This window comes from Schistocerca piceifrons, chromosome X, assembly GCF_021461385.2.
Source record: "Schistocerca piceifrons isolate TAMUIC-IGC-003096 chromosome X, iqSchPice1.1, whole genome shotgun sequence".
Lineage (NCBI taxonomy): Eukaryota > Metazoa > Arthropoda > Insecta > Orthoptera > Acrididae > Schistocerca > Schistocerca piceifrons.
This window is the reverse complement of record NC_060149.1, coordinates 70,689,616-70,713,605: the sequence shown is the minus strand read 5'-3', so window position 1 is coordinate 70,713,605 and position 23,990 is coordinate 70,689,616. Positions and strand designations below refer to the sequence as shown.

At 37.0% G+C, this 23,990-nt stretch overlaps 1 protein-coding gene across 3 annotated transcripts in view; it reads left to right on the top strand.

Moving 5' to 3' along the window:
* Positions 1-23,990, top strand: part of LOC124722904 (solute carrier family 22 member 7-like) — a 193,361-nt gene that overhangs the window by 100,183 nt on the left and 69,188 nt on the right. For all 3 annotated transcript variants that reach the window (XM_047248046.1, XM_047248045.1, XM_047248044.1), the window contains exons 5-6: positions 3,076-3,244; positions 9,481-9,702. In XM_047248046.1, coding sequence (XP_047104002.1) covers positions 3,076-3,244; positions 9,481-9,702 — 391 coding nt within the window. The remainder of the gene's footprint in view (positions 1-3,075; positions 3,245-9,480; positions 9,703-23,990) is intronic.

Sequence of the window (23,990 nt, the reverse complement as noted above, 5' to 3'; positions counted from 1 at the left end):
TTTTGTATTCAGAGGTTGGCAGAATGCATGTGTGTAGTCTCTGTAAAGCTATGGTATGTAGTGGATCATGTTTAATAAAGCAATAATTTCTCATGTGTGTAAATGTTCATTTTCACAGAATTTCAGCATTATTAACAAATTAAATAATAGTAATGAAACAAATAAAACAGAAATGATCACTTTTTTGGGTGACTCTTACCAACTGAACAATTACTAATGACATGGAGATGACCACATTTTGATTGCTGAGCAAGGACTGATTGAAGTATTGTTCTGCAGAACTGGTTATAGAAATGCATATGAATAAAATCAAAATCTGTTATTATACACTGAAGAGCCAAATAAACTGGTATAGGCATACGTTTTCAAATACAGTGGTATGAAAACAGGCAGAATAGAGCACTAAGGTTGGAAATGCCTATATAAAACAACAAGTGTCTGGCACAGTTGTTAGATCAGTTACTGTTGCTACAATGGCAGGTTATCAAGATTTAATTCAGTTTGAATGTGGTGTTATAGACAATGCAAAAGTTATGGCACACAGCATATCTGAGATAGCGATGAAGTGGGGATTTTCCCATATGACCATTTCATGAGTGCGCTGTGAATATCAGGAGTATGGTAAAATATCAAATCTCTGACATCACTATGGCTGGAAAAAGAACCTGTAAGAACGGAAGCAATGATGCCTGAAGAGAATCATTCAATGTGACAGAAGTGCAACCCTTCTGCAAACTGCTGCAGATATCAATGCTGGGCCATCAACAAGTGTCAGTGTGCAAACGATTCAATGAAACATCATCAATATGGGATTTTGGAGCCAGAGGCCCACTCGTGTACCCTTGATGACTGGACGATACAAAGCTTTACACCTTGCCTGGGCCCATCAGCACCAGCATTGGACTGTTGATGACTGGAAACATGTTGCTTGGTAAGACGAGTCTCATTTCAAATTGTATTAAGTGGATGGCTGTGTACTGGAATGGAGACAACCTCGTGAATCCATTGACACTGCATGTCAGCAGTGGCTGTTCAGGCTGGTGAAGGCTCTGTAATGGTGTGGAGCATGGGCAGTTGGAGTGATATGGGATCCCTGATACATCTAGATATGACTCTTACAAGTGACACATACATAAGCATACTCTTCGATCACATGCATCCATTTGTGCCCATTGTGCATTCCAATGGGGCAATTCCAACAAGACAATGCAACACCCTACACATCCAGAATTGCTACATAATTTCTCCATGAACACTCTTCTGAGTTTAAACACTTCTGCTGGCTGCCAAACTCCCCAGACATGAGCATCATTGAGCATATCTGGGATGCCTTGCAACATGCTATTCAGAAGAGCTCTCCACTCCTTGAACTCTTACGGATGTATGGGCAGCCCTGCAGCACTAGTTGAGTTCATGCCACATCATGTTGCAACACTTCTCTATGTTCGTGGGGGCCCTACACGATATTAGACAGGTGCACTAGTTTCTTTGGCTCTTCAGTGTATTTTATCTTATAACAGGAGAGGTAGCAAAAGTAGTGGAGATGAAATTACAGAGATCAAAGGAGCAAGTCTGTTTAGCTATTGACTGGATAACCAAGAAATCACTGAAATTATAGGAACTATATTATGAAACAATTTTCTGCTTTCATAGGGATTCCCTCATGGTGGCTCAACACTGACTGCCTTAGCAAACTCTTTGGACCATGTGGCAGAGCTCCGCAAGGGCACTATCTTAGGCTAGCAGTTCACCCTGAACAATAGCTGTGTGTGCATGCAGTCTCCAGTGTATTGTGATACCAGCAATAAATGCAATTAATCCCTACATTGTTCCAGTACAAGTATTCCCATGTGGATCTTCCCCACATTGGTGATGTCACAATGAATATCAGCATCTACCGTGGATTACTCTGCATGCTTTATCTCATGACTTACATGCTAACAATAGAGCCATCACACAATTACAATTCTGGTGAACTCTGAGTGCAGTTCTCCAAATCATCTGGAAAACTCTACATTTTCTGTGGAATACGAAAGTGACACTCTTCTGTACTGTGCTGTTGGTGCCAACAATGACCCTCATGTACATGAAAAATATATAATGAGTGCTGACCCTCTGGACAATTTGGGTGGCAAGTGTAACTCATTTTGCTACCAACAAGACACTGTTTATGAGACTGTTACAGACAGACACAATGGCACAAGTTATTGCACCAGCTGTGTTGGGAACATCCTTATGTACATGAACGATATGTAATGAGTGCTGACTCTCTGGGCAATTTTGGTAGCAAGTGTAACCCATTTTGCTACCAACCAGACACAGTTTATCAGACTGTCACAGACAGACAAGTGGCACAAGTTATCCCACCAGCTGTGTTAGGAACATTTCTGAACATGTTCACGACATCGTATGGGCCCCAGCTGGGTACATAAAAAAGTTAATAATTAAATGCAGTATAGAAATTACATGCTGCTGCTGCAGGTAGCTGCTTACTGGTCTACAACTGGAGCACAACTGGTTGTTTACTGTTTGTAATGGTCACAAAGTTGGAAGTGAATCAGATGATGGCAGCACTTACAACAATGTGAATCTACACTACAAAGTCAGGTCCTGATACACTGAAGCTTTAAAAATATGTAATCAGTTAGAAAAAATAACAAAGAACATTCAACTGCATTATTGTCAAATATGTTTGAGCTTGTAATTTAATCACACAATCACATTATTTTAGCTACTGTCAGGTCTGCTCCATAAATATTTCGTTTATGTTGTGACTCGCCCATCTTTCAAAGTTCCGCCGCGCAGTTACGTGCATCCTCTATATGCGGCACTGCCCGCCAGCCATGCAGCAGCCATGCCACCTAAGTGGCCAGGCAGCCAGCGGCCACCAGACTTGGATTCAGTGCTGATTTGAATGTTACCGTGTTCACATGTCTTGCTTTGTCAACTTGCTCTGTGACTTACATGTGTTGTGTCGTTTTTTGAAATATATGTGTTCAACTTGACATTATAACAGTGTAGCTTTAAATATTTTGTTTCACTCAACATTGATGACTTCTGCTTTTTTCATTTCAGGAATAGAGTTGTGTGGCATCAGGCATCGATCAGCCAATAATTTTAGGTTGTCTCTCTGTTTTGCCATGGGAACTATTAGTATAATACTGATAGCCTGGATTTTGAGAAACTGGGTTTACTTTATGCTGGTAGCAGCAGTATTGTGTGCCATTCCTTTATTTTTTATCAGGTAATATTAAAATCTGGTAGTATTAAAAGACAAGTTTCTTTTATTAGTTTCTCTGTGTGTTCTATACTGAAATTATTCATATGTAAGCTTTGTTTCTTCATCTTTTCCACTTGAAAGTAGCCTAATAGGAAAGCCAAAACTAGTAGTGGACTCAACAGAGTTTTTAATGGCAACTGGAGTAGTTTTTCATTAAATAATACAATTTTCTGTCATAAAATTTATCCCACAATAAGCATTAAACTGTGAAATGGCTGTTAGAATTAGAAATACTGTTATGAAAGGGAAAGGAAAGAGGAGTTGAGTACTTACACGTTAATAATATTCACCATTCCTTCTCCAATGATATATATATATATATATATATATATATATATATATATATATATATATATATATATATATATATAGTTATAATAGAGGGAATCATTCCACGTAGGAAAAATATATCTAAAAACAAAGATGATGTGACTTACCAAATGAAAGCGCTGGCAGGTCGACAGACACACAAACAAACACAAACATACACACAAAACTCAAGCTTTTGCAACAAACTGTTGCCTCATCAGGAAAGAGGGAAGGAGAGGGAAAGACGAAAGGATGTGGGTTTTAAGGGAGAGGGTAAGGAGTCATTCCAATCCCGGGAGCGGAAAGACTTACCTTAGGGGGAAAAAAGGACGGGTATACACTCGCACACACACATATCCATCCACACATATACAGACACAAGCAGATGTGTCTGTATATGTGTGGATGGATATGTGTGTGTGTGCGAGTGTATAACCGTCCTTTTTTCCCCCTAAGGTAAGTCTTTCCGCTCCCGGGATTGGAATGACTCCTTACCCTCTCCCTTAAAACCCACATCCTTTCGTCTTTCCCTCTCCTTCCCTCTTCCCTGATGAGGCAAGAGTTTGTTGCGAAAGCTTGAATTTTGTGTGTATGTTTGTGTTTGTTTGTACACACACACACACACAGAAATATGACCTGTTACAACTACAGTTATCTGCGTATTTTCAGTTCAGCATCATCATCATCAGCCTTAACAGGTGTTAATCACTTGGCACTGCATACAGTCTGCAAGATAAAAATTGTCATCAAAAGACAGCAAGATTTTCTGCATCAGTTGTGAATGTGTGTTCCTCGTTATATAAAATCAGAAGTAGACAAGTTAGCAATTCTAGGCAGTTTTCTTCAATTGGGTCTGCATTTATCAGGCCACAGCACTCTAGTATCTACTGTTGGTATGAGTTGTCTAGTTAACAGTGCTTACTGAAAATGCCAGATCATTGTAACTACTGGCTCCCTTCTTGGAAATATAATCTAAAATTTCATTGAGGCATAGGGTTTCCCAGATTTATTAATTCACAAATGTTTAATTCCTCGCAATAATTTTAATACATGCCCTCTTCCTTTATGTGGGAGACATAATGTAAACTCCATCCATAGCTTTTTGTACTTATTGATTAGTCCGCTCAGTGCCTTACTAGTGTTTTATACTAAAATTTGATCATTCATAACCTTGAGAACCATTTCATTTAGTACCTATGGAAGGAACATGAACTCATTTGCTCTTTTGTAAGTATGTAGTGAGTGTATTAATGACAGACCTCTGTCTGAGACAATGTGGAACATAACCTCTAAGTATTCCTATATGAAGGAAGGATACTCCACTCAAATTGACACTTCTGATAAACATACAGCTGATACACTGGACATTGTTTAACTCTTGGAATTCTCACAGTTGTGTGTTCAATTATGATCTCCCCTTCAATAGAACTAAAGGTGAGGCAGTATCTCAGCAGTGTGACTTATTTAAAATGTGACAAATAAAGCCAAATATGGAATGTGAAACAACTACAGATTTGGACATAAAACTTCTAGAGCATCATGCTCATGATTAGATTGATTTTTATTTGCACCTATTAAACTACATTCTGTATTACTAATGCAAACAGAAATCATCAATGATGGGCACATAAACTCTCTTATTATTGAGAACACTATTTTGGTGGATCGAAGAAACAGGGAAGTGAAGCTGTGACCTATTGTTCTGCTGTATACTGATGCTACTGGTGGTTATATTCTTCTTAGTGCTAACAAAGGGCATCCTTCTAGAGCTCAGCTTGTAGGCAATATGCTATAAAATGATGATACTATTTGAATGCTATAGCTGACCTGCCCCCAGGACTTTAAAAATAATGGAAATTGCTATTATAACTGAGTCTTTATACTGTTCTTCACTTTGCTCTTCCATCTTGCTCATGCAGTTGAGAGTGTACTTGCAGAAACAACACATAAATTCAGAACTCTCAGTTTCTTGGAAGACTTCAACAGACAATAAATGCTTCTGTTCCATAAACAAATTTTGTGCATTTGTGTATCACAACTGATCATCGGTTACTAACTTTGTAATGGCCATTCAGCTGAGGCTAACCACACAGAACTATTATAGATCATCATCTTGCTCAAGAAACTATGCTTTATGTCCATTTTCTAAACTGATAAACATTGACTTTTGTTTGCCATGCTTCCCTCTTCAATCAACATGAGGAGAAAATTTACAGGCTGTTACAGCTTCTCTGCTTTCTAATGTTTGTGCATTATGAGACTTGCCATCAGAATAATCAATGTCATTAGGCATTTCATGCTGAATGTCAGATATTAGTGTATTTTGGACTCCTCAGGTAGTAGATAAATACTGCCAGAATATAGCTAAAATATCACAATTTCCTTTAGCATAAATGTCACTGAAAGAAAATTCACAATATATATTCAATAGATTTTTTTGACTTCCACTGTCAAAATCAGCACTTGTTCTGTGCACCCTGCTGTACCACATGCAAGATGGCACAAAGAAGCAGTTTGCAGATTTTAGTTTCTTAGTTTATAAAACTCAGTAAAGAGATCGTCCTTATTACTCACTATAAGTGTGTGATTTTTACACCAGCTGAGGTTAGCTTTCAAAGACTTCACAGAGAAATCGTAGCCACTGTCTTCTTTCTTTGCTGGAGTGGATATGTTACTTTTTGCACTCATCTAGTGTAGTCCAAGTTTCTCCATACTTCTGCCTTTCTTTTCTTCCAGTCATCTTAATTTCTTTGGCATTTTCTAGATTTCCAGCAACTACTATGCACAGAAAAATCTTTGACTTCAGGCATTTGGCTCACGTGAGTGTGCTATTGGCTGCCATTAACTGATGTAATGTACTGCTTTGGTAGTAATATTCAAGTATGCCAAAAAATCTATTCTAACAACTTGCGTGTTAGCAACCTCTCACATTCTAGACCACCAATCTGCAGGGTGAATTTTATGAAATGTTCAAGATGAAAACAGAATTGAGACAAATATATAGTCTCATGCTAAATCTTGTTCAGTTATGTTAAGGAGAAAATTATAAGGGCATAAAACTGGACATAAATAAACTCAGTAATGGCAATAGTTTACAAAACATTTACTATCACATTTTATTGTCTGAACTTTAATGAAGACGTCACACATTTAAAAAAATGACTATATGCCTTGCATTCCTTCCACTACAAAAAGCTTGTAACCAATCAGAGCTTTTTATTATTGTGTTAAACAGCTGGAAAATTTTTTGCTGAAATGTTAGTGATGAGAAGCAAACTGACAAGGAACTACTTGAGTGGGAAGTTGCAAGTTCAATCTTTAGGAAGGTTCATTTGAAAGAGTCCTGTTAACAATTATGACAGGAAAAATATTAGCTGCTAATGACTCACCATTTCCATTAGAAAGGCAACAGAAAATGAGTGTCTGGGATGTGCAGAGATCAACCTTCTATGGGACGTATGTATTACACTTCACAAAATGTACAGCATCAACATTCAAGAAGTGTTCAAAACAAACCATCATCTTGCACCATGAACACTGAATGAAAAATAGCACACCACAATGACCATAGAGGTTCATACCATCAAGATCAAAGGCAAATTCCTTGGGAGCTACCAGTCATGCAGAATGTTCAACCAGGCATCCACTCTTAAAGAATGTGTATAAAATCATATTGATGTAACAGGGTGATGAGAACTGATGGAATGTAATGGCATGCAACTGAATACCAAACAGTCTGTCATGGAGCTTATCGTGAAACTGGCTGTCTTTTAAGGTGTAGCTGCAGATAGTCCGATAATATTTTTTATAGGCACAGAGAAAACAAACATCCAGAGGCTGAATTTGTCCAGCAGTTCCAGTTATTATGTTATTATGAACTACGATGACACACACTTTTCAGGAGGGGTATTTTGCTATAAAGGAGTATTATTTTTATACATAGATCAGAAACCAGACAAAAGCAAGTTATTTTAACCAGCTAGTGGACAAAAGCAGTGCCCTTACCATAATTGTTATTTTTGCCCATTTTCCCACACTTGCTTACTGTGAAATAAATGTTCCGTAGTCCCCCTGCAAGATCACACACACAAGAAAGAATCATAGAAGGAAGAACACCTCCATCTTCTTGCAGCACAATAAATGACTTTTCAGTCAATTTACCATCCAGGCTAACACTTGGCATAATTGTATATGAATGTGTTATGGCACTGCTGTTAGCTGATCTTGGTACAAGTCTCTTGGTACCTCTAATTTCCAGGTTTCCATTCATATGCATTTCCTCTTCAAAGGCTGATACCTCAGAGTTGAAGACAACTGCCTTAATGAATGATGGGATAAGTTTGTTTATCTAATCTACAAATTTTTGGGCTGATTCCGCAGTTTGCTGTGGATCATAAAGATGATGCTTTGTTTGAAATTTCATTATCTTACATCTTCCAATTCTATAGCACTGTTTGAAGTTACATAACCATCCACTCCTTTCCTTGAAATCTCTATAATCTATGTCATCTGAAGTCTGACATGCATAATGTAGCAGGTCACCTCCTGTAAGCTGCATCAAACATCCATGAAATGTGCCAAAACCCATTTTTGTAACAAGTGTGCCTTGTCCTTTCTTGAATATTCATAGTTTTTCTTATGCACTACATAGTTGTATTGCTGCAAAGTTATTCAAAATATGTTCTTAATTGTTCTTATATGATGCTATGCATGATCTTCCATGTACAAAACTATGTGTAGAACCTGTACCTTAGACAATGATTGTCCTTCACTATGTTTCACTGGAGACATGAATTGTGGCACCCTGTCCAATAAGGATGCTGAACTACATGGCTTAACACCTGTTTCATTACCACTTCTACTTGTTAAGCATGTATAATGATCACTGTACTTCTCACGTACATTGTCTGCACAGTAAAGTGTATATAACACTACAAATTCCACTGACTTACCTTGCAGAAATGCTAATATTTAATCTGCCATTTCTTTTTCACTCTGAAAAATTCCTGGAATTCCTTTCCGATGAAATACCAACTTTGGCAACTGTTGTTGTAGATATAAAGCAATGACTGCTTTGTGTAATGTTACCATTTGTCTGCTTTGTATCAACACCACTAACACTGTAGCTAGTTACTCATCAACCAAGCGGTTCAACTATGCTCCAAAGGCTCATGCTGTGCTGACTACTGGATGCCTCCAGTCCTGTCCCATGTTGCCATTAGCAGCCAATATTGTGATTGCATGGTAGACAATATGTGGGGCATCAAATGTTATAAACATCACTGGCCTTTTGTGACCATGCACTCAGTGGGTTCCTTGTGAGAAAAGTGCAGTCAAAAATTAACATTAGAATGAGCTACAAGTAGAAAGTTATGGAAATAAGCTATTATCAAAATAAACAATCTGATAAACCAAGTTTAATATCTGTGACAGAATATAATAAGGCAGCAAAATTTAATTATGCTATTTTTTAAGGAATGTATTGAAAGAGCAAAAGGAAAACTACTGCTTCAATAATACTTTATGATTGATACTGGTAATCTTATCTGTTTAACAGTGAACAGCACTTAGTATCTGGTATTCACTAATTAATGCAGCTGTATGCTTTGCATGGTTTTTCATAAAAAGCTGTTTCTTTTTGAAAGAATATATGGTATTAAAGTAATTCTGAGTCATAATAACATTGCATATGATACTAGGCATTTATAATTGGAAAAAACAAGTAATGAACATATATTAGCACACTCTTTTGTTAAATACTTTTCATAAATGCTTATTTCATTGATTTAATTGATTCTCAGAACCCTTATGGCATTTCTAGTTCTGTGTTATGATTAATACATACTTGTACCCCAAAGAATCCAAAAATACTATAACGTAATTTTTTATAGGTATCTACCTGAGTCTCCACGTTGGTGTGTTGCCAAGGGGCATCCAGAAAGGGCTCTTAAAGTGCTTCGGGGTGTTGCTACGACAAATGGTAGGGTATTGCCAGATGATACTCTCATCAAACTGAAGAATCTGTCTAAACAAACAACAGGAAAACTTAGTTTGAAGACTATATTTTTGAATAAAATTCTATTAAAGAATACACTGCTTCTCATTTGGAGCCGGTATGTTGAACTTTGGTACTTTGAGTTATAATTTCCTAACTTATGAATATATAAATGGGAATATACAAATGGAACTCTTAAAATTATAACAGGATATGTATCTTAAATTGCTGCAAAAATAGTAAAGCATAAAAGAAATGCTTAAAGTTTGTGCATTGTACACAGATAAATTTATTGGGTTATAACTACAGTTCACAAGGCTGTACATGTACCTATAAAACCAGTGGTGTTTGAAAAAGAACTAAAATTAATTACTAACTGACCCCTGCCATTGGGCCCATTAAGAAATCAATCAAAGTGTTACATTAATGGATGTACTGGTACAGTACTTTTCTTCTACTGTAGGTAGTTGCAGTAATATGTATTGATCCTGAAATTATGAATTTGCCATCAGAATTTATTTTTCCATGTGTTAGGTGCAAGATCTGAAAGCCATGACCAAAGCAGGTACAGGTGTAACACTATCAGTAAAAAAATGAGAAAATACTTAGCAAAGAATTCCTTGACATTAAATCATCAAACCATTCATTTTTATTTCTAAACTAATGATCAACCAGTTCTTTTACGCATATACGTAAAGATAGAATTGTTTGCTGATTATACAAGTTTTTCCAAATACACAAAATACTGCATAAGAAAAACATCAATGGCCAATAACAACGAGTTGCATACAAGAAATTTAATTTTTTTACTGGTGTAGGGCACTATCTGCCTGAAACTGGTGAAGAAATTAAATTTCTTTTGTGCAACTGGTTGATTATTATTTCATTATATACAATTACAGTTGCTGAGGATGAATAAAATACTAAAATCAATTAACTGTTTCTATGAAAGCTTCATAGCAAATTCTTGAACCATATATCTTCCAAAATCTTATCTTACTTGCTTTGTAGAAAATAATTTAACCATACATCTTCAAAAGAAGTAATCTTACACACTTTCATACAGTGAATAATAGTGCAAGACACTGACAAAATGAAGCAAAACCAACGAAACAGTGCATGTAATATCTTTAATCTTGTTAAATGATATGGTGTTAAAAATGGAATACGAAAAATGTCAACTAATCTAGGATCTAAGAATAATATGTTCACTTTGAGTCAAAACATGTAGTGAAATGTTCATTTTTGACATATTTTATGTATTACAGCAGGCTCTGCCAGCCCTCTGAAATACAGATGGACCTTGCCAAGGTGGGGAGGCCTGCATGGCTAAACACTAAAAAGAACTGTATTGTAGATGAAACTACAATGGAGAGGTATCAGTGGTGAAGCCAGACTAACATGTGGTTCCTGAAGAGGGCAAGCAGCTTACTCATTAGCTTCAGTGGCAACAACACAGATGATTGACTGATCTGGCCTTGCACCATAAGCCAAAATGGCCTTGCTGTGTTGGTACTGTGAATAGCTGAAATTGAGGGAAACTACAGCTGCTCTTTCTTTTTCATGATGACATGCATCTCTGCTGTATTGTAATGATAATGGTATCCTCTTGGATGAAATATTCCATAAGTAAATTCACTCCCCATTCAGAACTCCAGGTGGTGCTACTCATGAGGATGTCATCATCAGGAAAAACAAAACTGGCATTCAACAGGTTGGAGTGGGGAATATTAAATCCAGTAAAAGGATAGGTAATTTAGAGAATCTGAAAAGAGAAATGGATAGGTTGAAGTCAGATGTAGTGGGAATTAGTAAAAAGCAGTGGCAGAAAGTACAGGACTTTTAGTAAGGTTAGTAAAGGGTTATATAATAATAAAAAGAATTGCAGGAGTATACCTGTTAATGAACAAGAAAATAGAAGTGCATGTAAGCAACTGTGAACAGTGTAATGAACACATTACAGTAGCTAAGACAGACATGACTCCAAGACCCATCCTGGTAGTACAGGTTTATATGCCAACTAGCTCTGCCGATGACTAAGAGACTGAAAGAATGTATTATGACATGAAGAAAACTATACATATAGTTAAGGGAGACAAAAATTTAATTGTGATGGATGACTTTAATTCAGTAGTAGTAAAAGGAACAGAAGGACAAGTAGCAGGAGAACACTGACTGGGGAAAAGGAATGGCAGAGGGAGCCACTTGATAAAATTTAGCACATAGCATAATTTAATCATTTCTAATGCGTGGTTTAAGAATCAGGAAAGAATAGTATGTGTGTTGAAGAGACTTGCAGACACTGGAAGGTTTCAGATTAATTAAAGTATGGTAAGACAGAGATTTCAGAATCAGATTTTAAACTGTAAAGTATTTCCATTGGCAGATGTGGATCCTGGCTTCAATTTATTGCTTGTAAACTGCAGACTGAATGTGAAAACATTGCATATATCTAAGAAATTAAGGATAAACTGAAGGAATCAGAGGTTTTTGAGAGTATCAGAGGGAGCATCAGACAAACTGGACCAAAACAGGGGAAAGGAATGCAATAGAAAATAAATGGGTAGCTTTGAGGCATGAAATAGGGAAAGTAGTTGAAGATAATGTAAGTAAAAAGGAAAAGCCTACTAGAAATCTCTGCATACCACAGAAGGTATTTAATTTAATTGACAACAGAAGAAAATATAGAACTACACCAAATGAAGGAGGCAAAAGGGAATACAGACATGTAAAACATGAGAGTGACAGAAAGTGCAAAATGTTCAAGTGGGAATATTAGAGAATAGATGCAAGGCTGTAGATGCACATAACAATGGGAAAGATATACACCACCTATAGGAAAATTAAAGAGACCTCTGGAGAAAAGAAAAGCAGCTATATGAATATCAAGATCTCATATGGCAAACCAGCACTAAAGAAAGAAGGAAAAGCTGAAAAGTAGAAGGAATATATTTTAAGTCTAGGTAAGAGAAACAAGGCTGAGTGAAATGTTATTGGCAGAGAAGAGGAATTAGCGAGATGAGAGAAATGCTGCTGTGAAATGAATTTGACAGAGAACTGAGAGACCTTAGCCAAAACAAGACTCCTGGGATAGACATAATTTATTCATAACTAATATCACCCTTGGAAGGGCCAGCCATGACAAAATTAACCATCTTGTGTGAAATATGTATAAGACAGGCAAAAATACCATGATACAACCCATTAATTGTATTATTAGTGAAAACTCATAATCAAAGGCCTTAAAAATAAGTGTAATTCAGCCAGTCCATAAGAAGGGAAGTAAGGGAGACTAATATCAACCCACCTTCAGTAAAATATTTGAAACAATTATCCTGTCCTAACTCACGGCCTTCTTGTCCAGACACTAAATGCCTACTGAATCACTGCATGGATTCAGGAAAGACTTAAGCGTGGCTACTGCTATTACCAGTTTCTTCCATGAAGTGTACAGTAACATAGAAATGTGTATGCACACTGCTGGAATATTTCTAGACTTGAAGAAAGCTATTGGCTCTGTAAACTATGGGCTTATCTTAAAAAGTCTGTGGCTGTAGAATATAAATGATGTGCCAATTAAACTTCTAGGCCCTCCTAACAACGTATCAGGAACAGTGTACTGAACTTACATATTAAAATGATACTAACAAAGAGATAGAGGGGCTGGCCAGTACTTACCTCAGCTCAGTACAGCCGATAGATACACATAAAACAGAACTGAAAATTTACATTCCTAGCTTTCGGAACTTTGTTCCTTCATCAGGGAGGAGAGAGGGGAAAAAAAGGAAGAAGGGAAAGTGGATTCAGTTACTCACAACCCAGGTTATGAAGCAACAGGGAAAGGTAAACAGGGAGGGTAGCAAGGATCCTTGCTACCCTCCCTGGTTACCTTTCCCTGTTGCTTCATAACCTGGGTTGTGAGTAACTGAATCCACTTTCCCTTCTTCCCTTTTTTCCCCTCTCTCCTCCCTGATGAAGGAACAAAGTTCCGAAAGCTAGGAATGTAAATTTTCAGTTCTGTTTTATGTGTATCTATCGGCTGTACTGAGCTGAGGTAAGTACTGGCCAGCCCCTCTATCTCTTTGTTAGTATTTGTTTCACATCTTATATGAGATTTTCCATTAATCATATTAAAATGATAAGATTTCAGCTTTCAAATCTAGAAATGAAGCAGTGATACAAGGAACCTCATAAGGCTCAATTCTTGGCCCATTCCTTTTTGTAGCTTAGATTAATGGCATTGTTTCTCCCTTTGACTAACACAGTGTAAATTATACTGATGATATCTGGGCTTTGTTCTATGGTAAAGACTGTGAGGATGTGGAATTTTCAGAAACTAATTGTGTATTAGAATCAAGATGTATTTCCATTCTCAAGGACTAAAGATCACTGTAAGCAAATCCCAACTGCTAATATTTGTGACTGGCAGCTCACAGCACTCATGCACAAACAATGTATGTGGGATAACAGTGATGAAAGCAAACAGCTGTAAATTCCTATGTGTGCATCTGGACTCAAATGTTCATCACTCATACACAAATCAACTAATAGATGTAATGAACTTCGTTTGGGCCTGAAGGTTTAATCTGTTCCATTCCCACATCACCTAAAATGGTCATTTAGCATTTTTTTGGATTCCTAAGTACTTTGTCAAGTTCTTCCATGGCAATACCAACAGTGGGGTTGCTAGCCTAGATAGCCATTTGTCATTTCTTTATGTTTTATTTATATGGCCCATAGTTTTTCATGTAAGCAAGAGCTGATGAGCAGCAGTATGAGTAGACAGGTTGATGTTACTAGGACCTATTTAAAATGCGACATTCTACCTTTACAATAGCCTACCAAAGTTCAAAACATGTCAAACAATTTCATTTATCTGCCATTAAGCATTTCATCCATATCTGTCTGTCAGATGATTTAGCCTAAATAGAAAATGATATTTACATAACACAAAATTAGATTATGTCCAGGAACATAATTTACATTCAATTCACATGCTGGAAGTCCAAGGTAGGGTGTTTGTCTGGAAGCACTATTTATCACTTGCATGGCAAAGTCTCAGTCTCCTACAGATGAAAGTAAGTTGTCTACTCCTTAACAGGTTGTTCAGCATCACACAGTATTTAATTAAATTATTTATTAACAAAAAATTTAAATTTTGCTGGTCAAGGCAGGAAAAATGTGCACTTCAGGAATTTCATAAGGTTTTCGCCTTCAAATCTATAAAATATTGAATCAAGGTTGTGGGAAGACTTACAGTGCAGAAGTTTCCTTGAGATATCATTGACCATTTTTAGTCTAGCAGTTTAAAGAAATCATATTATCACTGTGCTAGCAAGCCATTGCTGTGCTCCCTGGTCTGTCATTGATATACTGATGGCTAATATAAATAATTTGCAACATAAAAATGAGAGTAGTTGTATTTTCTCTGTGGAACAACATTTTAGACACAAAACCTCAAATTTGATAACCTGATGTTGCACCTTATGTGAAAAATCACTCAGATTATGTAATGGAGCTGACAAGGAAACAGTAAAAGAATTTAGCACAATAATTCCATGCCAATCCAGGAGGTAGCTTGACGAAGAGTTGTCAAACATGTAATGTGATGTTGTCAGTTATACTATCCACAACTGATGTGTTTGCACAGCTGATGTTGCCATGAGCAGGTTTGGAAGTGAGGAGCATAGCTCGTGTCTCAAAGATGCATCACAACACCAAAATATGACTTTTTTTACTCTCATTTCTATAACCAGGCATAGGGGCTAGAGCTTGAACTCTAATAACTCTCAGATTCACCAACTGCAAGCTGAAAAATCATATATCATACACCAGTGGTTGTAACAATTATTATTGGTTTTCTTTCTTAATCACACTATAAACTGAAATTCTCATTCACCAGACATGATTCATTTTTTTGAGCATCTGCAGTGATTGTAATCTAAGCATTACACCTTACCTCATCTTTTGATCTTTAGAGGCTTAAAAAATGCATTTCTTGTGAACACTGTCATTGATCTACCCCCAAAGCAGGGAAACACAATTGAGAAGACAGCAGCACAGCATTGATTGTAAAATGTGGATATCCACAGAGAAATTCTGTTACATACAAGTAATGTAAACCTTCAAATAATTTAAGTGAACTGAGCAGGTAAAGAATGTGCCATTACAGAAAATGCATTGTGAAGGCATAAAAAAATTAAAACAGAGTGTGTAAAAAAGTGCACTGCATGTTCAGACACACTTGTACTCCACCCAGCATTAAAGTGTGATGTTAGTTCTCCCACAATTCACTGCCTGTCTTGTTTTACCAGTCTTCCCAACCTATACGTCCAACATCTGTAATGAAGGATGGCCGCCCAACCCCCACGATGACTGGACATGGTTTAATCCCAGTTTCACCATATGTTGGAGACACTCACCACAGCACTCCTCAAACGCCTGACATATTGTGTAGTTTCCAGAATGCTGGTGCCGACCCTCTGGAACATCACAATTTGTCCTTGGTCAAACTCAGACAGATCATGTGCCTTACCCATTCTCCAAAAACATGCACCTCTGACTTGTTGTAATTGCAGCAGGAACAAACGATGTCACTTGCAACAACAGCCAGAATCTACTAAAAACAATAAGAAACAAACTACCGTGCTTTTCCTCAAAGAAAGTGTTCCTAGTTGACGTACTTTTTAGACACGACCTTCCAAACAGGTCACGTGTAAACACAGACGTAACAAACACAAACTCACAAATCTATAGATTCTGTTCAAAATTTGCAAATGCCAACGTAATTGAAGCTAGCAAATTTTGCAGAGAACACTACACATGACATGGGTTCCACTTGAACGACCTTGGCAGAAGAGAAATTACAAATCACATATCACAATCTGTAGAGCAAAAGAAAGGACAAAGTGATCCTATAATACCTCTTAGATTTAAGGAACAAAACATAACTGTAAAAAAACCTTACACCCAAAGAAAAAACCAGTGTAAACTATACAGGTTACACCAACAATCGTAGGATGTTAAATCTAGAAATTTTTTTATGGCCAAGCCCCCTACCTCTGCAGAGGTGATAAAAAAGAGCCGCCAGTGTCCACATACATACAACTTCTCCATATACCACCAAAATGTGCAGTCAATAACAAACAGGCTTGCAGAAATTGAATTCCTATTCATACCAGACCTACAATATGTAAATGTCATTTGCATTACAGAACATTGGCTGAAACCAGACCAAATTAGTTCAGCTAGCATACCTGGTTACACATTAGCTTCCCACTATTGCAGGAAAAGCCAGAAAGGTGGAGGTGCTGCCATATTTATAAAAAATTCCATATACTATAGGAGTTTTGACCAGTTTGACCACTTAAATAAAGAAAACGATTTTGAGGCAGCTGTAATTGAAACTCTAGAAGCAAATATAATAATAACATGTATCTATCGTTCTCCAACAGGCAATGTATGTGTCTTCCTAAAAAACCTTGAAATACTCCTAAACAAAATTCACCAAAACAAAAAGGTACTAATTTTATGTGGTGATTTCAATGTTGATTTCCAGTCTACAGGGTGTGTGAAAGGATCCCTACTGAATCTCACTAACTCATTCAGTCTGAATCCCACAGTAACATTCACCACAAGGTGCAAAAACAACTCCAAAATCACACTCGACCAAATATTTGTAAACTGTCCCTACCACAGAGTCGAACCTCTGGACACGGGCTATAGTGATCACTGTGGCCAAGTCCTATACCTTACAACTGTTCTCCCTTTAGACTACAACAACAAATACACAACTACAGTAAGAAACTACAGCAATGAAAACATGAAAATCTTCAATGATCCCTTAGCTGCAGAAACATGGAACAAAGTATATGAAGCAGACGATACAGACAACAAAATGGAATCATTTCTATACACATATCTATATCACTTCAATATTACCTTTCCTCTTACACTCAAATGCACCACATCAAAAGAACCCAATAAGAAGCCATGAATAACAACTGGTATAAAGATTTCCTGCAGAAGGAAGAGAGATCTGTTGAAGTATCTAAAAAATACCACCATTGCCACCCCATCTCAAGAAAGATATATCAAGAAATATGTCAAAATCCTTAAAAAAAAGTCATAGTACTAGCAAATGAAACAGCAAATGACAACTATGTGGGCACATCCTCAAAGAAAACCAAGGCAGTGTGGAACATCATAAGGAACGAAATGAATCAACAGCCACGTAAACATGAAAACACTATCCTGATCCACAACAACACCAGAGTTACTAATCCACAAGAAATTGAAAATATTTTCAGCAATTACTATGAAAATATTGTTAAAAATCTGTTACAAAGCATCAACAAACTCACACACAACAGACAAAACAAAATAACAACTCCTGTAGAATCTACATTCTTCTGGGAAACTACTCTTGAAGAAATTTTACTAGTGCAAAGTACCTAAAGAACAAATTCTCATATGAAATCGATGACATCCCAGATTTTATCATCAAAAAGTGCTTAAACAAAATAGCTCTCCCACTCTCAAATGTGTACAACTCATCGTTGATGGCAGGTACATTTCCAAAATGCATGAAAGTGGCTAAAGTCACCCCAATCTTTAAGAAAGGCAAAAAATTCAACACAAAAAATTACACACCCATATCACTGTTACCTGTGTTTGGTAAACTTTTGGAGAGATTAAGTCACCAAAGACTAATAAATTTTCTTGATAAGAACCAGATACTATCTGATGCCCAGCACAGTTTCAGAAAAACAAATCCACGACAAAAGACAAAAAGCTGTTGGGATCTTCCTAGATTTGTCCAAGGCATTTGATGTCATAGACTAAAAGATTCTTCTCAACAAACTGGAGTCATATGGCATCAGAGGCACCCCACTAAACTGGTTCAGCTCATACCTGACAAATTGGAAACAAAAAATGGTCAATAAATCAAAACAACCAAGGACATATCGAAACATACTACTCTGACTATTGCAATATTACACAAGGTGTGCCCCAAGGCTCAATACTTGGGCCAGTGCTCTTCCTTGTGTACATAAACGACCTACTGTCAAGCATCAATGCCAGCACCAGTACATACTTTGCATATGATAACAGTATCCTCATAACAATAAAAAATGAACATAACTCCAAGAGGCCATAAATAGAAATACAGATGAACTTGGTGATAAGTTTGAGGAAAACAAGCTCATAGTTAACACAAAGAAAACCACTTACCTAAACTTCCACCTAAGATCAAATAAAATTATGCCTGATATGAAATTACATGGTTCCCAAATATCCCCAAATACAGAAACAAGATTTCAAGGCCTATGGATTCAGGATAATCTAAAATGGCAAACACACATTAATAAAACTAATAGTAAGCTAAACCAAGTGTGCTATGCCATATGAATCCTCGCATACAGCACAAGCCCAGAAACTGTTCACACAGCCTACTATGCACAATTCCACAGTGTAATGCAGTATGGTATTATATTCTGGGGAGACTCTACACATAGCCCAAATGTTCTCCTCACCCAAAAGAGAGCTATAAGAATAATGAACAAGGCAAAGCCGACTGATAGCTGCACACCTCTCTTCTAAAAGTTGCTCATCCTACCCCTTGGCAGCCTGTATATACTATATCTATGCAAATTTGTAAAAAGTAATATTACAAAATTTAATAAAAATGTAAGTGTCCATGACTATGGTACTAGACGGAAAATGAAACTCCGTGTTAAAGAAATACGCACCTCTGCCTTTAAAAACTCTCCCTTCAAAAAAGGCATTAAAATATTCAGTAGCCTGCCATCAGAAATATATATATAATAAACAAAAAACAAAAAAAACAGTAAGTCCCTGACTGTATTTAACAAAAAATTAAAATCATTCCTACTTGATCATTGCTTCTGCAGTGCATGTGAATTTCTGCTCCACATGGGTGGAAAGAAACGTGAAACAAATTGCAGCAAAGAATTTTGTAAAGAGTAAAACATTAATGCAAGTATGTGCAAAAATCTTGCATCTATATCATCTGCTACTAAGCAAATTAAGTGCAGAAAGAATATGCAACCAGGTACTGTTGTGTATATGTGTTAGAGGAATACAGCACTAAAATACAAATGTGTAACTGAGTATGTAATTTGTGTGTTCATAAATTAGTGTGTTCATAACTTCTCAGAAAATATGTATGTAAACTCATGTTTGTGCAAACTTTGGCACATTACTTCATGCCAGCAAATTATCATAATGTCCAAAATCAAATGTATGTTTGTGCATCACCATGTGCATGTCATGTACAGTATTGATTCAGAGGACAATAAACAAATAAATAAATAAACACATGGACAGCACACTCACTGATACTACACGCACTGTGTGTATGTCTTACTAGCAGTCATTCCTCATCAGGTGATTCTGCTATCACCTGGGTGGGTTTATATCAATAGTAGGTTAGTGGGCATAATATTCTGGCTGATCACAGTATGTTTAATCTATAACTGTAAGAAATCTCCATTTATCAAGTACCACCTTGAAGAGGATTATTGAAGCCTAGCATAACATTATCTCATGTTTCATATATTTTTAAAATCATCTATAGTAATAATAATAATAATAAATAAAAATACAAATGTTTTATTCCACCGTTGAACATATATACATGCAGTTGGCGTCATCAGTGTTAACGAAGTAATAATAACAATAATAATGATATAAACTTCAACATGACAAATGTTATTAACTTCAATATAATAATTAAAGATGGATACAATACACATTTGTGCAAATGTCAATAACAACAAGAAGTTTCTCAACAGATCAATTACAAGGTAAATGAACTACATTGTTCAGTGAATGACAATTAAATAATTGAACAGAAAACTAACAATAAGTACATTAAACAGTGTGGCATATGTATAGTTTGCAGTTAATTTACAGTTCATTCTCATAAGGAAAGTGGGTCATTTGTTTTTGAGCAAAGTAAATTACTTTACATTTCATCCACCTCAAAAGACTAGTTTTAAATCTATTTACCAGCACTGTGTAGGCATTTCCAGGTAATTTGTTGAAGTAAACAGGACCAGATATTTGTAACTGTTATGTGTCTTTGTAAGCCTAGCATATGGAATATTAATTGTATGTCCCCTTCTTGTGTAATCATCAAGAACTGTTCTCCTTGAGTCAAATTCACTCAGATTCTCTTTAACAAAGACAAGGCAGTTGTAAATATACAGATCATGCACTGTCATTATATTTAGTTTCTTACAATAATCTCAACACAAGTCATATGGGCTAAGTCTTGCTATGCACCTTATGGATTTCTTTTGCCATTTAAACCCTAATTTTGAGCCTATTGAATTCCACAATTGAGGCGTGAGTGGAAGAATGCAACATATGCATATAACAGAAGTTCTTTGCTGACACTGCTCCTCAGCTTGTACAGCATATGCCATTTTGCCACATATCTTCCCTGAGTGGGTATCCCAGATGAGCTTTTTATCTATATGAAATCCTAATAATTTTACTTTTTTGTTATCATGACTGGGAGGATTCAGCTTGAATTCAATAGCTTCAGTTTTACAGTCATTCTTCTGTAGAACATTTACCTCAAACCAAGTAGTGCACCTCTCCATTGCCACTGCCATGCTGTGTTGCACATTTTCAATATTGGTATCACCTGTGATGAGTGTTGTGTCATCAGCATATAGCACTGCATCACATGGTACAACTGCAGGCAAATCATTTATATAAATAATGAAAAGGAAAGATACAAGAACAGATCCATGAGGTATGCCCTTTACAATTGGGAGACATTCTGACATTTGATTAGTTACCTTAACTAACTGTTTTCTACTGTCCAAGTATAACTGCGTTAGGCATAGAGCATTCTCTCTCACTCCGTAGTAGTAGAGCTTTTTTATGAGAATATTATGGGAGACCATATCAAAAGCTTTCCTGAGGTCCAACAGTGTTGCACAGATACTATCTTTATTTTCAAAACAATTGTATATTTTTACTACCACGCTCTCAACTGCTTTGACTGTAGAATGGCTGCCTCTGAAACCATACTGTGAGGAGGTGAGTATCTCATGTTCAAAATATTGACTGATCTGTTTATGCATGCAGTATTCTATTATTTTTGATATTATGGGTATAAGTGGTATTGGTTGATAGTTATCTGAAGATGCTATATCTCCTTTCTTTTTAAACATTCTAGATAGTTACCTTCTCTTAAAATTTTGTTGATTATTTTAGTCAGTGGTGTTACAGTTTGATTTCTGATATATTTAATAACATAATTTGAGAGACCATAGTAATCCTCTGCTCTAGAATTACAGAGCTTAGCTTTGATTCATTGACCATCTTTTCAGTTACACAAATCCAGTGAAATCTGTCTGTCTGCTTACTGTTCATTTCTGGCAGCAGTGCCTCTGCCTTACTCACATTCTCCATTATGCTTTTATCTGATTGAGAACTGACAAAATGTGCGTTCAGAATATCAGGTGGAATTAGTTTCTGGTATACTTTATCATCCTCCCCATGAACCATGGACCTTGCCGTTGGTGGGGAGGCTTGCTTGCCTCAGCGATACAGATAGCCGTGCCATAGGTACAACCACAACGGAGGGGTATCTGTTGAGAGGCCAGACAAACGTGTGGTTCCTGAAGAGGGGCAGCAGCCTTTTCAGTAGTTGCAAGGGCAACAGTCTGGATGATTGACTGATCTGGCCTTGTAACAATAACCAAAACGGCCTTGCTGTACTGGTACTGTGAACGGCTGAAAGAAAGGGGAAACTACGGCCGTAATTTTTCCCGAGGGCATGCAGCTTTACTGTATGATTAAATGATGATGGCGTCCTCTTGGGTAAAATATTCCGGAGGTAAAATAGTCCCCCATTTGGATCTCCGGGTGGGGACTACTCAAGAGGATGTCGTTATCAGGAGAAAGAAAACTGGCGTTCTACGGATCGGAGCGTGGAATGTCAGGTCCCTTAATCGGGCAGGTAGGTTAGAAAATTTGAAAAGGGAAATGGATAGGTTAAAGTTAGATATAGTGGGAATTAGTGAAGTTCGGTGGCAGGAGGAACAAGACTTCTGGTCAGGTGACTACAGGGTTATAAACACAAAGTCAAATAGGGGTAAAGCAGGAGTAGGTTTAATAATGAATAGGAAAATAGGAACGTGGGTAAGCTACTACAAACAGCATAGTGAACGCATTATTGTGGCCAAGATAGATACGAAGCCCACACCTACTACAGTAGTACAAGTTTATATGCCAACTAGCTCTGCAGATGACGAAGAAATTGAAGAAATGTATGATGAAATAAAAGAAATTATTCAGATAGTGAAGGAAGACGAAAATTTAATAGTCATGGGTGACTGGAATTCGAGTGTAGGAAAAGGGAGAGAAGGAAATGTAGTAGGTGAATATGGATTGGGGGACAGAAATGAAAGAGGAAGCCGTCTGGTAGAATTTTGCACAGAGCACAACTTAATCATAGTTAACACTTGGTTTAAGAATTATGATAGAAGGTTGTATACATGGAAGAACCCTGGAGATACTAAAAGGTATCAGATAGATTATATAATGGTAAGACAGAGATTTAGGAACCAGGTTTTAAATTGTAAGATATTTTCAGGGGCAGATGCGGACTCTGACCACAATCTATTGGTTATGACCTGTAGATTAAAACTGAAGAAACTGCAAAAAGGTGGGAATTTAAGGAGATGGGACCTGGATAAACTGAAAGAACCAGAGGTTGTACAGAGTTTCAGGGAGAGCATAAGGGAACAATTGAAAGAAATGGGGGAAAGAAATACAGTAGAAGAAGAATGGGTAGCTTTGAGGGATGAAGTCGTGAAGGCAGCAGAGGATCAAGTAGGTAAAAAGACGAGGGCTAGTAGAAATCCTTGGGTAACAGAAGAAATATTGAATTTAATTGATGAAAGAAGAAAGTAGAAAAATGCAGTAAATGAAGCAGGCAAAAAGGAATTCAAACGTCTCAAAAATGAGATCGACAGGAAGCGCAAAATGGCTAAGCAGGGATGGCTAGAGGACAAATGTAAGGATGTAGAGGCTTATCTCACTAGGGGTATGATAGATACTGCCTACAGGAAAATTAAAGAGACCTTTGGAGATAAGAGAACCACTTGCATGAACATCAAGAGCTCTGATGGAAACCCAGTTCTAAGCAAAGAAGGGAAAGCAGAAAGGTGGAAGGAGTATATAGAGGGTCTATACAAGGGCGATGTACTTGAGGACAATATTATGGAAATGGTAGAGGATGTAGATGAAGATGAAGTGGGAGATACGATACTGTGTGAAGAGTTTGACAGAGCACTGAAAGCCCTGAGTCGAAACAAGGCCCCCGGAGTAGACAACATTCCATTGGAACTACTGACGGCC